The 17,333-nt window shown below is 59.3% G+C and overlaps 2 protein-coding genes across 4 annotated transcripts; both read left to right on the top strand.

Moving 5' to 3' along the window:
• Positions 1-2,315: 2,315 nt before the first annotated feature.
• On the top strand, positions 2,316-10,481 carry SEPTIN5 (septin 5). Of its 3 annotated transcripts, XM_007533924.3 has the most exons (12): positions 2,316-2,476; positions 2,623-2,633; positions 7,137-7,233; positions 7,325-7,411; positions 7,623-7,746; positions 7,869-8,003; positions 8,152-8,269; positions 8,379-8,480; positions 8,752-8,848; positions 8,954-9,089; positions 9,263-9,365; positions 9,480-10,481. In XM_007533924.3, exons 1-12 carry the CDS (start codon positions 2,434-2,436, stop codon positions 9,534-9,536), a joined length of 1,110 nt encoding a protein of 369 aa, XP_007533986.1. In that variant the 5' UTR covers positions 2,316-2,433; the 3' UTR covers positions 9,537-10,481. The 3 variants fall into 3 exon arrangements, with proteins under 3 accessions (XP_007533986.1, XP_060049513.1, XP_016048362.1); XM_060193530.1 differs by lacking the exons at positions 2,316-2,476; positions 2,623-2,633 and adding an exon at positions 3,351-4,159; XM_016192876.2 differs by lacking the exons at positions 2,316-2,476; positions 2,623-2,633 and adding an exon at positions 5,604-6,531.
• Positions 10,482-10,558: 77 nt separating this feature from the next.
• Positions 10,559-11,785, top strand: GP1BB (glycoprotein Ib platelet subunit beta). Its single transcript, XM_060193544.1, has 2 exons — positions 10,559-10,787; positions 10,912-11,785. Exons 1-2 carry the CDS (start codon positions 10,559-10,561, stop codon positions 11,496-11,498), a joined length of 816 nt encoding a protein of 271 aa, XP_060049527.1. The 3' UTR covers positions 11,499-11,785.
• Positions 11,786-17,333: the final 5,548 nt, after the last annotated feature.

The raw sequence follows: 17,333 nt of genomic DNA, 5'->3' as shown, positions 1-17,333 counted from the left end.
CAACCTGACCCAGGGCTACCTGAGTCCTAAGGTAGACTGTAGTGCCAGGGTCCTTTTCAGGGGACATGTCTGCCTTGGTGAAAAAAGGTTCCTGTCTCTCCTGCTTTGTCTCCACAATCACTTAGTAAAAGCTCAGTAGCTAAGCATCATGTTTCACTGACCAGCTGAACCATTTTCCAAAGCCCCAGGTCCAAGATGGGGTTCCCACTGAACCCCTAAGGGACCAGGAAGGCTCAGAAGTCCTGCCTGACACTTTTAGAATCTCCCACCCAGTTCTTTTATCCACAATCCCAAATTCCTAAGGCTTTGAAACTTGAAGACTTTAAAAACTCAGTGGCAAAACCATCCTGGAACTCACATACAAGTATTTCAGCTGGCGTGAAGAGCCATGTTTCACTACAAAAACAGCAACAACAACAAAAAAAAAAACACCTTAATGTCTTTTATTATGAGGTATAGATCCACAGATCCAGGTCCTAAGGAGGTGTCCTGTACCATTGGAGAGATATGAAAACTTATGAGTTCCAACTGTGTCAGGTCCTTCGGCTTGAATGAGGGAGGGGTTGGAGCGCAGCAGGGTCCCCACCCTCGTCTCAGCTCTAGACCTGGGAGAAGTTCCCCACAGAGCAGAAAACGGGCTTTGGCCACAGACTTTGGCTGATCAACAGTGTTGCTTATGTAATCTTTTCTCTTAGTGCATAAACAACTCTGAGCTAGAGATCAGTGATATAGAGGTGAAGGATTCCCCTCTCCACACACACACTCACACACACACACACACACACACACACACATACACACATAGCCTTGGTCAGTAGACCATGGGGATACAGGGAGGTTGGGGAAGGAGAAAGTTTGCCTGTGGAGAGGGGCACCAGACCACCTCCTTCCTTGGGAACTGTGACTAAACAGGACCCACAGTACCTTTCAGGAGGATGGAAGATCCTACAAGTGCCATCTGGACACTCCAGGTCAAAGACACTGGAGAGTGTAATAGTGACAGAGAGGGCAGGAGGTGCTCACGGAAGATCTGGGACCTCATTTTTCCCCATCTGTAAGTGGGAGTGTGTTCACAGTGCCCCTGGCTGCCCTCCAGTACAAGAGGCTGGGGTACCCCCTTGCAATCCTTCTTGGGGTGCTAGCAAATTTCTGTGTGCATGGGAGCTCAGGTTTCAGATTGGGCCAGCCCTGCCTGTCCCAGAGGTTAGTTCCCTGACTCTTCAGAAATAACTGCAGGAAAGGGGCCAGGTGGTGACACACCTGGTTGAGCACACATGCTACAGTGGGTTCAAGCCCTCAGTCCCCATCTGCAGGGGAAAAGCTTTGCAAGTAGTGAAGCAGTGTTGCAGGTGTCTGTCTCCCTCTCTATTTCCCCCACCCTCTTGCTTTCTGGCTGTTATTATCCAATAAATAAAGATAATAAAAGAAAGAAAGAGAGAGACACGCAGGAAAAGGGAGGAGGCAGTGGCGCAGCTGGTTAAGCGCACACATTACAGTGCACAAGGTCCCAGTTTCAAGCTCCCAGCCCCCCAGGGGGAAAGCCTCATGAGCAGTGAAGCAGGGCTGCAGGTGTGTCTGTCTATCTCTGTCTCTCTCGCTCTGTCTCTCTCTGTCTCTCTCTGTCTCTCTCTCTCCCTCTGTTTTCCCCTTCCTTCTTGATGTCTGTCTATACAATAAGTAAAATATTAAAAATAAAGAAAAGAGGGAGTCGGGCGGTAGTGCAGTGGGTTAAGCGCAGGTGGCGCAATTGCAAGGACCTGCAAAAGGATCCCGGTTCGAGCCCCCGGCTCTCCACCTGCAGGGGTGTCACTTCACAGGCAATGAAGCAGGTCTGCAGGTGTCTGTCTTTCTCTCCCCTTCTCTGTCTTCCCCTCCTCTCTCCATTTCTCTCTGTCCTATCCAACAACAATAAAAAAAATTTTTTTAAATAAAGAAAGAAAGAAAAGAAAAAAGAGGTGGTGTGTCCAGGGTCTCCTCCTCAGCTTGCTGGAGTGCGTGGACTTCCAGAGCAGGGTGAGTTTATGGTGGCTGTCACTTTTGTCACCCTCCTTACAGCCGAGCGCCCCCCAATCCTGGGGGAAGAGCTGACAAGTATGAGAGGGCAGCACTGCAGGGTTACACCGGGGACGCCCGGGCCCCTGGGCACGGATAGGGACAGGGGTCGCGGCTGGGAGCGGCAAGCAGGAGGCTGGGCGTGACCCGTGGCGACCCGCGGCGGACAGGGGTCGGGAGGGGGGCGCCGTGGTCCCCGCCCCCGCCGGCCGCACCGGGTCGCGCGTGGGCGCGGCGGCCGCCGATTGGCTGACGGGCGGGGCGGGCGGGGCGGGCGGCGCGGAGGGGCGGCTCACCTCGCAGCCGGGCCTCGGCCTCCGCCGCTCTCGCAGCGCCCCGCCCGCCCGCGCTCCCGCTGCACGTCCCCCTCCGGCGGCCACCATGAGCACAGGCCTGCGCTACAAGAGCAAGCTGGCGACCCCAGGTGAGCCCGCGCCCGCGCCCGCGCCCCGCGCCTTTGTCCCCGCAGCCAGCCCTCCCGCCCGCCTCTCACCGTGTCTCTCCGTTTCTCCCCGTCCGCCGGCCCTGGCCCTCCCGGACTCGAACCATGACCTCACACGGACCCCGCAGAGGATAAGCAGGTACGCGCGCGCATTCTCTCCCCGCCACCCCCCTCCTCCCGTCTATCTGTTGGTCGGTCGCTTGTCACCCTTTGTGGCTTCAGCGACCGCGCCCCCGCCCGGTGGCAATAACTGGTGGTCGGCGGGGCCGCTTGCCTGAGGCTTCAGGAATGGGGAGAGGAATGCCTGACCCCCCTGGGCACCCCGCCCCGCCCAGGGGCGATGGCGCGGAGCCCCTGTCTTGCCAGTCCAGCACCCGCATCTGCTCCCAGTGACCTGGTCTATGGGCCACCTCATGGGGGTCCCAAATGAGACCATGGTCACAGCAGGTCTGGGGCTGCAGGAGGAGGTCTCTGTGACCCCTCCCCAACCAGCAGGGTCCCCCACACACACACACACACACACAGCAGCCCAGTCCGGAGCGGCTGGCCACCTCGCCCTCTGCATGTTGCACCCTCTCTTCCTTCCACTGGGGTGTGAGCGAGCCGCCCTGTGGTCAGGCCTCCTCCCCGCGCAGAGAGTGGTGGGGCCTGTCTGAGTCATCTCAGTGGCCAGCCCGGGTCTTTCTTCCAGGAGAGTGGGTTCAGATACACTCGTGGTCTCAAAAGGGGGCTGCCCTGGTCACCAGTCCGGGGGACTGAAGGGTTTGACAAGAGACCAGCCTGGGCAGCTCCCAGAACATCTAGCTTGGGGGGGGGGGGGCGGGTCAGAGAGGCAGGAGGATGGGGAGGTAACCAGGTGGGCTGGGGGCACATGCATGTTGGTGGGAATTCACACACAGGGTGGAAGCTGGGTGGAGCCCTCAACTAGCAATGGTGCAGCAGATGAGTCAGGACCCTCCTGGCAGATGAGATGGGGTCCTGGAGCCACTGGCTGCCTGGCCAGGCTTCTGGCAGACCATGCCCCACCCTGGGACAGGGAGGACTCTGAGGAGGGGCTATCAGCCTCCCTCTGCGGGCAAGGGACTCCCCAGGGAGCCTGGGCTGGGAGCTGCCTCCCCATAGCAGTGGGTCAGACAATGCCTGGGATTCGAGGATGCTAGACTGCAGAAGCCTTTGTTTGAAGGAGAGGGGAAGAGAGGGGAAACAGTCCTCCTGGCTTCTCCCAGGCCAAGCAGATACTACACATCAGCACCGCAGAACCCCCTCCTGTCAAGGTGTGCTCCTCAGGACTAGGTGTAGTGTACCGGGAACCAGCCTCACCCACGTCCTGCCCCTAAGGCCAGAGGGAGAGGGCGTAATCCAGGTGGGGTGGGTGGAGGCCCAGGAACAGGGCCTAGGAGCCAGTCTTTGGGGGTGAGTTTCCTTTGGGTCCTTGGGGTAGGGGGGTGGAGTCTGAAGCATAGAGAAGCTTTATTGTCACCATTATTGGTACAATTGAGCCTCAGCCTATTCTGTGAAAGGAAGTGGGAAGCCCCCGCCTCCAATCTATGCCCCTCTCCGGGGCAGTGATGTGGACTCCATTGGCCCTGGCGGCTGCTTCCAGAACTGATTCGCTTGATTCTAAGAATGGAAATGCCTCGAGAGTCTCTCAGACACCAGGAGGAGGTGGGCGCAGCTGTGTTTGTGCCACAGGAAGCCCAGGGGAGTATTTGTTTTGCCTCAGAGGCCAGAGAAAGGGGTGCAGAGCCTTTTCCTTGGTATTGCCACCCCCCCCCCCCAAGGATCCATAATCCCTGCCTGGTGTGGTACTAGCTGGGAGCAAATCTTGCTTTCTAGGCCTGGCCCTCCTGGGAAAATTTAAGCCAGTCCAGCAGCAACAAGCACCCTTGGGTCACAGGCTGTGGTGCTAGGATCCCTGTGAGTCCTGAGACTCAAGCCCCATTCCATCTTCTCTGAGCTGCCAGCTTGTCAGGCTAGTGGTAGGCTGAGGGACTGTGTCTTAAGTGAGCCCTCTGGTAGAGTTTGGGTGGGACACCCCCAAAGCCTTCTTGTAGGTCAGTCACAGGGCTGGGGCCTGTGAGGAAGCCTTCTCCCAGAAAAGGCCCAGAGACAGGCTGGGAAGCCCCTGTGGCTCAGCCCCCCCCCCCCCCCACGCCACACTCTCCCCTGGAATGAAAGGCTCTCCTTTTCCCAGCTGTGGGCCCACCCTCTTCCCCAGGTGCCAGCTGCCTTCAGGCCCCACAGAAACAACCAAGCCTAGGCAGGGGATAGGGGCCTCTTAGCCAGGGGAGCCAAGAAAGGAGGACTTGGGTGGGGTGGACTGGGGGCCTCGAGTCCCTGGGCACAGTCCCTGAAGAGTCTGTTTCTTCTTGTCCCAGCACTGGTCTGTAACTCTACCCTCCCCCATCCCCCACCTCAGGACACCCCCCACACACACACATATACACCTCCTAACAGCACTGGCTCGTTCAGATTTTGGTGGGGACCCCAAGGGGGGTGGGGGATGGGTGACGAAGGAATGGGCAGTTAATGAAATAGATCCCAGGAGTTCCTGGGGTGGCCACATGGGGTGAGAGCTAAGCTGGGTGCAGCTGTCCAGTCCTGTGGGTCAGCACAGGCTGAAAGCCAGTGGGAAGGAGTACTGCTTGGGAGTGGGTCCTACTGCCACAGCATCCAGGGCAGTGGTTACCTCACATTTGGGAGGGCAGGAGTGCTTTTGTAGTTAGTTATACATTGGCTGTAGCAGCTTCTAGATTGGGGGGTGGGGCATGTGTCTTATACTCCCCCCAAGGGCCTGAGAGGGGCGGTCTAGACAGATAAAGACTCTGCTTGTCTGAGATGGTGGACACTGACCTGGCTTGGCCCTGCTCCCCACGTTTCTGGTCATTCTTCTTCTTCTAGCGTTTGCCCTTCTTCCGTAGCCAGTCAACAGCGTCAGGTTGAAAGCTGTCAGGAGCTGCTTGTTGCTGGCTTTGAAAATGACTGGGATCCATGTGGATTCAGTCGGCTAGGAAGGATCGTCAGTTTCCCCCAATGAATGGGTACTCACGGGATGCACCACGTGAAGGTCGATCCAATGCATCCCTTCTGGTCATTAATATTAATGAACCCCTTCCTCCCAAAATCCATACATACACAGTGATGGGTAGGTTAGTCCCAAGGGGGTTGGGGAGGGATGAACCGTGCAGGAAGGGCTGTCAGTGTACGTGGGTAGTTGAAGGGCGCCCTGCCACCGCCAAGAGGTTTAGGGACAGAGGCCTATGAGGAGAGCAGGGCTGGTCCCCGCGTGGTTGCTCGTGGGTCCGGGGGTGGCGTCCTCGGGTGCCCTCTGGCGGACGGAAGCCGCGCCGCACCTCTGGGGAGAGGGACGCGCACAGCCCGTGTGTCCCGGGCCCCGGTCCTGCCACAGGCGCGCGGGGCACCCCCGCACCCCAACACCTGGGTGCCCAGACCCCCGGACTGAGGTCGCGGAGTGCACAGCGGGGCCCCTGTGCACGCGCCACGTCCTGCCCCCGCCCCTGTGCACGGCCCTCCCTCAGCAGCCGTGGCTTCCCGGTGGCTCCGCCCGCGGCCCAATTTCCAGGCGACCGTCTCCCGGCGACGGCGCGCGCGGGGCGGGGCGGCCGGGGCCAGAGCGCCGCCTCCGTTCGCGTGCGGGAGCGGGGCTCCAGGTGGCCGCAGGCCGGTGGTGCTCCACCTGCTTGGTAGGAACAGGCGGCGTGCGGGGATGGCTGGCACTGCCTCCGGGGCCTGCGGTACCCCGGCTGGGCGGCGACCACCCCCCCCCCCCGCGCCCCAGTTGCTGAGTTCTGCAAACGGGGCCGAGAACAAGCCTGAGAGGCAGTAGCAGTGAGGGGGTGCAGGTGGGGGGTCCCTGGCAGACGCCTGGCCCCGGCTGGACAGTGACCCTATTTGGGGGGTTGGGGTGGGGCGAGTTTGTCTTGGGGACTGCCGCGATGAATTCGCTGGCAGCACCCCAGGATCGCCTGGTGGAACAGCTGCTGTCGCCACGGACCCAGGCCCAGAGGCGGCTCAAGGTGTGTGGGGAGGGGAGTGGGATGTGGGTCAGGGTGCCGGCGCCTCCCTGGGCCTCCCTAGGCCCCGGGATGTGACAGGGCCTGCAGGGTCAGGGGCCACTGGGTGGGGCCACCCAGACCCCCAGGGCGGGGGGAGGCTGGGTGCAGCTGTCTATAAATAGCCACCCGTTCGGCTGCCTGAGCCTGCCACCCCCGCAGCTGGATCTGGGCCAGACCCGGCCTCCCACCCTCTGGTACACTCTGGAGGGGTGAGTACTGAGGCCTGGGGGCTTCTCTTCCTATGGAAGGCCTGGGTGTGTCTCAGGGGCCTTGATCCTGAAGCCCTCTGCCTATCAACCCAGGGAGGACACCATTGTACCCCCCTGCCTGCTGTGTCTGACTTCCCTCCCACAACTCATGGATAAGGCTCTTGTCCCTGCAAACTCCCTCACTGAGGCTGGGGCAGGGGCACCTTCACAGGCTCTCCTCCGTCTCCACCGCTGAGTCACCTCTAGGACTCTGCCCTCTTGCTGCCTTTATGCCTGTGCCTGGATGACAGGGCTCAGGGCTGCCTGGGGACCCCAGTGTGGCCCTGACCTGGCCCCACCCCCATCCCCACCCCCCAGGATATCGACAAGCAGTACGTGGGCTTTGCCACACTGCCCAACCAGGTGCACCGGAAGTCTGTGAAGAAGGGCTTTGATTTCACACTCATGGTGGCGGGTGAGTGAACCAAACTCCCAGGTAGGGTGCTGGGGCCACTGTCCACCAGGCTCTGGGTCCTAACCAGACTCCCTGCTGTATCCGTGAACAGGTGAGTCAGGCCTAGGGAAGTCCACCCTGGTCCACAGCCTTTTCCTGACCGACCTGTACAAGGACCGAAAACTGCTAAGTGCTGAGGGTGAGTGGGCCACCCCTTGCCATGTGACCCCTCCAAGACTGCTCTCACCCCTGCTTCTCTCTCCCGTTACACAAGGCTTCTGTTCTGAGTTCAGATAGTGGCTCAGATCTCAAGCATAGACAACTCTTGATTGTCTGGGGGTGGGGTTCATGGTCAGAGAGGCCCCTCCAAAGATTGCCTCCCTGCCCTCCCCTCTTCTCCCCCCCCACAGAGCGTATTAGCCAGACAGTGGAGATCCTGAAGCACACGGTGGACATCGAGGAGAAGGGAGTCAAGCTGAAGCTGACCATTGTGGACACCCCAGGATTTGGGGATGCTGTCAACAACTCTGAGTGGTAACAGTGGCTCGCCTGGGGGGGGGACACAGTTGCCTGCCTGGCCTGGCCTGACTCAGCCCTGCCCTGTTGGGGTGCCGGCCTACCCCTGCAGCCTGGCCCCAAGTGCTCTCTGTCCACAGCTGGAAGCCCATCACTGACTACGTGGACCAGCAGTTTGAGCAGTATTTCCGTGACGAAAGTGGTCTCAACCGTAAGAACATCCAAGATAACCGTGTGCACTGCTGCCTGTACTTCATCTCCCCCTTTGGTCACGGGTGAGTGGCTGTCCTGGCCAGGTGGAGACACTGCCCAGCTGCACATACCCCTACATCTTCTGTCACTGAAACCCTACTACCAGCCCCACCCTCTCCTGTGCTGTCAGTGTCCCCCATGTACCCCCACCACCCTGGTTACTCTCTGCAGGCTGCGGCCTGTGGATGTGGGCTTTATGAAGGCCCTGCATGAGAAGGTGAACATTGTGCCACTCATCGCCAAGGCCGACTGTCTTGTCCCAGGAGAGATCCGGAAGCTGAAGGAGCGGGTGAGCCTGCTATGGCAGAGGGGCCCGGGGCTTTGGCTGTCAGATCCAGGAGTGCTAACCCCAGGTGATCTGGCCAGCCCTAAACCTGACCTGAGTTCTCATTCTGCAGATCCGAGAGGAAATTGACAAGTTCGGGATCCACGTGTACCAGTTCCCTGAGTGTGACTCGGATGAAGACGAGGACTTCAAGCAGCAGGACCGGGAACTGAAGGTGAACTTGCACCTTCAGGGTGAAGTTGGAGACCAGTTCGTATAGACCTTGTAGCAGGAGGCAGGGGAGCGGCACTGAAGGGGAGAGCACGACCTGGCAAAGGCTCAGGGGGTAAAGTGTGCAGTAGGAGTGACACCAGTATCTTGTTGGGGAGACACTGGGGGGAGGAGGAGGGGCCAATCACTGAGTGACCCCCCCCACCACACACACACACACACACACACACACACACACACACTTGGCATGTGCCCTTGCATCCACTCCTCCCCAGGAGAGTGCACCCTTCGCTGTCATCGGCAGCAACACGGTGGTGGAGGCCAAGGGGCAGCGCGTCCGGGGGCGACTGTACCCCTGGGGGATCGTGGAGGGTGAGTCCAGGCAGGGGCAGGTGGCGGCGGGGGCGGGGCGGGTGGTGGGAGCGTGAAGGCTACTCTGAGCCAGTAACCCACCCAGTGCTCGCTCCTGCCCCACAGTGGAGAACCAAGCACACTGCGACTTCGTAAAGCTGCGCAACATGCTGATCCGCACCCACATGCACGACCTCAAGGATGTGACCTGCGACGTGCACTACGAGAACTACCGGGCGCACTGCATCCAGCAGATGACCAGGTGTGCTACCCCCAGCTCTGACCAGGGCCACCGCCTCTCCCAGCCGTATGCCCAGGCCTAACCCTCAGCTCAACCTCCCCAACCCCCGTCACAGGCGACCCAGAGGTGCTGGACCTCAGTGACAGGGTTGCTCACATCTTCCAGCCACTCTGTCTGTCTCACCCACCCCACAGCAAGCTGACCCAGGACAGCCGCATGGAGAGCCCCATCCCTATCTTGCCACTCCCCACGCCTGACGCCGAGACGGAAAAGCTCATCAGGATGAAGGATGAGGAGGTTGGTGAAGTGATGGGAAAGGAACAGGGACTGAAGGGGGGGGGGGCGGGGGCTTCCCCCATTTCACTTCTCACTCTGCCTCACCACCACTCTCATTCCACCCCACCCTACCAGCTGAGGCGCATGCAGGAGATGCTGCAGAAGATGAAGCAACAAATGCAGGACCAGTGACCACCACCCCCAGCCCATGGGGCCACAGATACACTGCCAGTCCCCGGGGCTGATCCCTCCCACTCTCAAACCCCAACTGGTTCTGGCCTCCACCCTGGATTCATCTGGATCTCTGATTATCTTGGACATGACCCCAGTCCCAGAGTGGCCCAGATCTAGACTGTTCCTGGCCTGACCCGCAGATGAGAGGCCATCATTCCCCCAGCCCAACCCTAATTTATTCTTAGCATCAAGCCCTCCCATCATTTCTTCTTCCAAGAGACCTGGATAACAACTCCCCCCCCCTCACAACAGGTCCCCTCTGGCCTTCAGGGGAATTTAAATTTGGGCTGTGACTTTTGAGATTCCCCTCCTCCCCAGATGGTCACAGCACTCAGTCTCCAGGCCCTGTTCAGGTGGACAGGTAATCCAAGACAGGATAGGGAAGTGGATTCCCCCCATGCTCCCATCAACCCCCAGAGTCCCAGGCCCATTCTCCTACCCAGTACTGCAGAGCAGACTGGGGAACCCTCGTGTGCCTGCACCCCACCCCCCACCCTGGGGTCACTTCTGTGAGCCCTCATTTTGTGCTGGATCCTCCCTTACCTACTCACCCCTCACCAAGAAGCTCCACAGACAGCTTGGCCTAGGAAGCAGTTAGGATTCCTCCAGACCCAAGGCCAGAGGGCTATGCACATGGAGTTCCAGGGACTAGATTGCCCAGGCTCCCCCATGCCCAGGCCCCATGGTGACCACTCCAGGAGCTATGGGCCATGGATAATGCCCTGCAAACTCCCTTCCCCACCCCAAAAAAATAATAATAACCTACACTGTAGGTCTTTACCTGTCCCTGGAGACCCTTCCTAGAGCTCTTCTTCTAAACAGTACAAGCAGGGCTCATGAACCCTTCCCTCCCCATCCATCCACCACATGCATGATCTCTCCCCTAAACCGCACTCTCTACTTGGGTTCAGTCTGTCTGTGCCGACTCCTGTCCTGGTGACAGGAGAACAGTGTTGGTGACAGTGGCAGTGGGTGTCTCCATGGGCCCCTGGCAGCTTGAGGTGGCGGAAGCGCTGGCAGCAGGCGGCCCAGTGGATTGCGCCCTATCTAGGGCTGCAGGGCCCCTCCGTGGGACCTCAGGGCTATTTCTGGCCTGGCGGCTGAGCTGTGGTCGTTGTGGTTGGGGCCTGGCAGGGGTGGGCGCCTTGCCCAGCCCACACCTCCCATTGCAGAGCAAGCCCTGCGGCCACTCTCTCGCCATGGGCTCCGGTGAGTCTGGGGTCCAGTGGGTGGGGGGACACTCCCAGGCTTTTGACGGAGGTCTAACGTCTCGTGGGTGGTCGGGGTAGGAAGTGTCTGGCCCCTGGGCTCAAGGCTGTGCCCTTCCTTGCAGGGCCTAGCGAGGCGCTGAGCCCCGGGCTCCTGCTCCTGTCGCTCCTGCTGCTGGCGCCCCCCGGCCGCCCGGCCTGCCCCGCGCCCTGTGCCTGCGCGGGGACACGCGTGGACTGCGGGCGCCGCGGGCTGACGGAGGCCACGCTGCCGCACCACTTCCCTCCAGACACGACGGAGCTGGTGCTGACCGGGAATAACCTGACGGCGCTGCCGCCCGGGCTGCTGGACGCGCTGCCGGAGCTGCGGGCCGCGCACCTGAGCGCGAACCCGTGGCGCTGCGACTGCGGCCTGCTGCCCTTGCGCGCCTGGCTGGCCGGCCGGCCCGAACGCGCACCCTACCGCGACCTGCGCTGCGCCGCGCCCCCCGCCCTGCGCGGCCGCCGGCTGCCCTACCTGGGCGAGGAAGAGCTGCGCGCCGCCTGCGGCCCGGGCGCCCTCTGTTGGGGGGCGCTGGCGGCGCAGCTCGTCCTGCTGGCGCTCGGGCTTCTGCACGCGCTGCTGCTGGCGCTGCTGCTGGGCCGCCTCCGCAGGCTGCGCGCCCGCGCCAGGCACCGGCCCTCGCTTACCGCCCCGCTGCTGGCCGAGTAGGCGAGAACCAGCGAGTTTTAGATAGGCGGACTGGCGCTGAGCGAAGTGACCGGGGTCGAGAAGCCCACCCACACCCACCCACCCCCGCCCTAGCCTGGGCCCCTTCCAGGCCACTCTTGTCAGTCTGCTGCAGGCTCTGGCAGCTTCTGGAGGCAGCGAGCCCCATGCCCTGCACACTTGGGCAGGTACGGGGGTGAACCCGTGCCGAGACCCTTCAGAGTCTCCAGTCCCTTGCCCACCTCCCAGCTTCCTTCCCCAAACTTGAGTGCGGAATAAAGCCCCTTCTCCTCACCTGACCGGTCTCTGCACCGCGTGACTTGGAAATTTCCCTTCCCCAGCCCCCAGAAGACTCTTAAGACACTGTTCCAGGGGACGCATCACATGCCCAGACTCAGGGAAGGCCGGGCAGGAAGCTAGGAGCACTCAGACAGCGACCACACTGTAGGGTGATGAGGACAGTGGGGGCTCGCTCGGTGGACACTGAGGCAGAGAATATGGTGCAGTGGAGACAACAAGAAAATGTGAAGACATTGGGAACGGTGTTATGGGGAGTGAGGACACTGAGTGCCAACAGGACACTGTGGGGGCGAGGAGGAGCTGTGAGCTCAGCAGGGGGCAGCTCCTGGGAGTCAGTGAGGGTCCCCAGGTGATTCTGAGGAAGGTTCTAAGCATGAGGTTTCCCCAGTAGTGGAACCTAGCTGCAAGGCATCAGGGATGTTGGGATGCCGAGCTCAGCCTGACATGCCCCCAGGGCACACAGGACAGGGCTCACCCAGGCCAGGTGGGGACACTGCAGTTGGTGGGGGGGGGGGGGACTGCAGGGCCTGTGAGATTATATCCTCCACCTGGCTGCTGCTTACAAAGTAAAGACACCTCTGACATCCCAAATCAGCAGGGGCCTCTTGGGATTTCCAGCTGTTGCCCTTCTCCACTGAAGCCCTGAATGGAGCCTGAGCACCCCAGGTCTAAACAGCCCTCATGGGGGACCCAGTGTAGTGCAGGCTGACAGCTATGAGGATCCCTCCCCTTCCTCACTCCTGGGGTCCCGCTTTGACCCTGGGTGTGACGTGTGACACACACACACACACACACACCTGTCTGGTCTTGTGTCCAATGGTGGCTGCCCTCCACGGAATGCAAACAGGATCCTGCCAAGAAGCCTCAGGCCCGGACCTGGGCGGCCTGGCACAGGAAGGCTCCGGGCCCCCACTGACCGGGTCGGGAGGCTGCCTCTGACACTGCCTTTGTCTTGGCCTTTGTAGGGCAAGACGGATGGCCCTCCGGTGGGACTGATGCTATCTCAGGGCTGTCGGTCAGACGTGAGGCAGGAGCCACCCCCTCTTTTGTGGGCAGGTGTGGGGCATCCGGCTCATTATGGGCTGTGACTGACTGTCCAGCCATCCATCCGGCCTCATCACCACATCCAGGATGGTGACAGCTTTTGTACAAAAGAACTGCCACCCTGCCCTCCCTAGGGGGGTGGCATAGTGCTCTTAGTGGCCCTGGTGGGTGGGGTATGTGGTAATAGTCACTATCACAGAAAGGTAGCAATCAACCCCTGAAACTTCTAGAGGATGAAGCCATTTCCTAGAGAGGGTCTCCACAGTGGAACCCAAAATTTTATCTGTGGCTTCAATGCATCAGAACTGAGACTAAGCTCCTAAAGTCCTCCCTCTCTTTGCAACCCTCTTCATTAAAGATTTTAGGTGGCAAATGCAGGATCCAAGAAAAAATGTCCAGAGGTAGGGGGAGTTTCTTCAATGACCCTCAGTTAAGAGAGGGAGGCCCCCTTGGGCTGTGGAGTGTGGCTAGTAGAAGCCCAGGTCCACTGTTCACTGCCCACAAATTGAGGGTCCCAGGCCAGTGTCTGGTTGAGCAGGAGGACACAGATGTCTAAGGGGCAGGAGCCTCAGATGCAGCTGAAGCTTCTCTGATGGAGGGAAGAAGCCACAGCATCCGTGGTCAAACCCAAGGAAGGAGACCTCCCTGATAGATGAGGTAGCTGGACCTCATGTTTCCTCAGGGGATTCCTCTCCTCCTGCTTGAGTTAGACCAGCTGCTGCCCAGGTACCACAGGAGGATGCCAGCCTGACCACCTTCTCCAGATTCCTGGGAGCTCTCAAGCCCAACACCTGACCCTGAGCTGACCCTCTCCATGCACTCACCCTGGGGCGTTCGCCTCCACAAAGTGTGGGGAAGTGGCTGGTCCCAGTTCAGCGCCCCTGAATGGCCCTGCAGGGAGACAGCAAGTGTGCAGTGCTTCCCCCCCCCCCCAGCTGAGGGGCCTGCTCTATCCCTCCCCCAGCATATCTCCATCAGGACAGTTCCCTCTGAGACCTCTTACTCCTTCCAAGTGGAACCAGCCAGGTCCTCTGAGGAACCTACCTTGCCCCCACCTTACACACACATACACACACCCAGGCTTCCTGTTTCAGGGCCCTATGCCTTGCAGCATAGGATAGATATCTCTTGGATAGATATCTCTATCCAACCAGCCTTTCTAGGCCCCCTGGACCTTAGCTCAAGGCCCTTGGTGCACTGTGCCCTACCTTGGACCCTCTGGAGTGGACACTTCCTGCTGTGAGCCTTCCCTTACTAGTTAATCCCCTCTGCCCCCACCACCCACACCATCAACGCAAGCATGTCCTGAGAGAGAGCCTCTTGTCTCTGCAGGACTCTATCCTGCAGTGATCCGGGTGAAGCCAGGTGGCAAGAGGCTGATACTCTTCCCTGAGGGCGACTGGCAGACACCTCCTGTTGGGTGTCTGGCCTGTGGGTTGGAGGCTGCTGCCCCTCATGCCAACTTCCCTGACCCTGTTTGGGATCCACTCGGGCACCAGAGGGCGCTCCCGGTCCGCGGAAAGTCCCTGCATAGTGATGGCCGGCAGAGGCGGGTGCTGGGTATGTAGAGAAATAGGGGCCGCAGAATGTGCGTGTGCGTGTGCGTGTGTGTGTTCAGTAGGGGGGATGACCAGGTGCTCATTGCAATTTTGGGGGAGGTAGATCGCCAGAGGGCCTGGCTGGTCGCACCCCTCTATGCGGGTCGGAGGGGGTGTGCCCAGTGGGCGTTGACAGATGGGTAGGGGAAACTCGCCCCTCCTCCACCCCCTACCCCCCCACCCCGCAGATCGCTGACAGCCCGTCAACCTCGAAGATAAGGGAGCACTTCCGCCTGACAGGGGTGGGGGGGGGGTCAGCCCAGGTGCGCCCTCCACCCAGCAGCCACAGCTTTGCTCCGAAAACACTTATTGAGCCCCTGCTGTGTGCATCTAGCCCTGAATGTGGACTCCCCCCACCCTCCAACCCCTATGCGGAGGGGGGAGGATGTGGGGAGGAGTGGAAGGGAGGCTCTGATACCACTTCCCAATCATCTTGGGAAGGGGGCAGGTTGCCCTAAGACTCATCCAGCTGGGGAGGGAGAAGCGAGCAGAGCCCTCAGGGGCCAGGCCTGGGAAGGCCTGGAGGCCCCCACGGCCTGGGCCTCCTTGGAGGCTGCCCAGACAGAGGAACAACATTGGGGTGGGTGGCGGGGGCCCTGGGGGCCCATAGCTCACTACAAGTCTGCGCCCACCCCCAGCGTTTCCGATGGAAGACAGGCAGCTGGTGATAAATCACCAGCTCCTGCCCCCACCCACTCAGGCGGCCCTGACAAAGTGGGGGGGGGGCAGGGAGAGAGATGGAGAGACAACTGAAGAGACACAAAGGTGGCTGTGGCTGAACTGCTGATGGCAGGGGTATCTGACCGCCCACCCCCAGCACTACTTCCAGGGCCCCATCTGGAAACCAGCTGAGAAGCACCCCACCCCAGCCTGGAGGACCCCCAACAGGGAGGAGGCGGTGAAGGAGGAGGAGGAGAAGGGAGGGAGGGAGGGAGGGAGCAAGGCCTTAGCAGCCATAACTCCCACCCCCAGGAAGACCATAAATCAGCACTCCCCTGCTCTCCCCCAGGCTCAGGGGGTATCTTTGGGGTCACTGATCCCAGTGACTGGGACTGGACTTCACTATACTAAAGAGGTTTTCCTTAAACAACCCTTTTGGGGGACCTCCCAGCTCCCCTACCTCTTTTTCCCCAGCATGGTTAAATGGCCAGAGCAGTCTATACCACAGCAGTCCACACCAGCTGACTCTCTCCACCCTCTTCTCTGTCCACAGGCAGGAAGCAGTGCAAGGAGGGCTGTCTTGTCCTATCAGCACACCCTGTGGGCTGTATAGCCAAGGGAGCTGGGGGCCAGTGGTCCTCCCCAGCAGAGTCCTCCTAGGGCTCCACTCTGCCACAAAAAGGAAAGTGCCATCTTTCCCTCCCTCCTCCTGGCCTGTTTTCTTGTCACCCCCACATTCCAGAGGGCTGAGGGTTAGCCAGACAAAGAGTGTTAGGAGAATGGTCAGGTGGGCCCCCTCCACATGTGTGAGCACCCCCTGGCAGATTAGTCCTCCCTGAACAAGGATGGGGAGAGACAGGGGTGGGGGGTGGGGGGTGGGGGGCTGCTGCCAGGAGGGACCTTGGGGTAACACAGATAAGTTCCTACAGAGCAGATTCCCTGATCCCAGCCTGCTGAACACAGCCATCCCTATCCAAGGGGTATGTCCTGCCGATAATCCCCAGGACACATGGGGTAGAGATAAGGTCTCCTGGACACAAGCTTACACAGCAATGCCCATGATAAAATCTGTCTCAGCCAGTCACAGTGACAGCCTAGGGAACAGGGCTGCTTCCTCCAGCAACACCTTGGGAGCACTTTGAATTCTGGCACTGAGAAAGGGACTGAGTGTCTTGAACTGGCCTGGCTTTCAAGAAGGGGTGGGTGTCAAAGAAGAAGAGTGTTGAGACACCCAGTGGAGGCTTACATGTTACGGTACACAAAGACCTAGGTTCAAGCCCCTGGTTACCACATGGGTATGCCTGCTTGAGGTTTCATGAGAGTTGCTGCAGTTTCTCTCTTCTACTTCTCTTTACCTCTCTCTCATCTTTTTTTTTCCCAATATTTTTTATTTTTATTTATATCTTTATTTATTGGACAGAGCCATAAATCAAGAGGGAAGAGGGGAGATAGAGATGAAGAGAGAGAGATACCTGCAGACCTGCTTCAACACTTGTGAAGCTTCCTCTCTGCACATGGGGTCTGGAAGCTTCACCCCAGGTCCTTGCACATGGTGTTATGTGCACTCAACCAGGTGTGCTACCACCTGGCCCCTCTCTCATCGTCTATCAAAAATAAATAAATAGATTCTTCAACAATTTGTTTGGCTTTGTATGTTAACTCTCTTTTCAGCCACCAGCTTCCAGATGCCATCAGGATGCCAGCCAGGCTTCCCTGGACTGAAGACCCCACCAATGTGTCCTGGAGCTCCGCTTCCCCAGAGACTCACCCTACTAGGGAAAGAGAGAGGCAGACTGGGAGTATGGACCGACCAATCAATGCCCATGTTCAGCAGGGAAGCAATTACAGAAGCCAGACCTCCCACCTTCTGCAACCCACAACGACCCTGGGTCCATGCTCCCAGAGGAATAGAGAATGGGAAAGCTATTAGGGAGGGGATGGGATATGGAGATTGGGTGGCCGGAATTGTGTGGAGTCGTACCCCCCATCCTATGATTTTGTTAATGTCTCCTTTCTTAAATAAATAGATAAATTTTAATAAATAAATAAATAAATAAATAAATAAATAAATAAAATGGCCACCAAGATCATTGGAGTTATGCAGGCATTGAACCCCAACAATCACCTTGATGAAGGAAGAAAGAAAACAAACAAACAAACAACAACAACAAAAGAACGCAGGCCCTGTATGTGTAGGAGGGGTGGGGGTGGGGAGCACGGAGGGCCTACTATAGAT

This window comes from Erinaceus europaeus, chromosome 1 (assembly GCF_950295315.1).
Source record: "Erinaceus europaeus chromosome 1, mEriEur2.1, whole genome shotgun sequence".
Taxonomy (NCBI): domain Eukaryota; kingdom Metazoa; phylum Chordata; class Mammalia; order Eulipotyphla; family Erinaceidae; genus Erinaceus; species Erinaceus europaeus.
The sequence above is the reverse complement of the archived record's forward strand: the minus strand, read 5'-3'. Positions and strand labels throughout refer to the sequence as shown.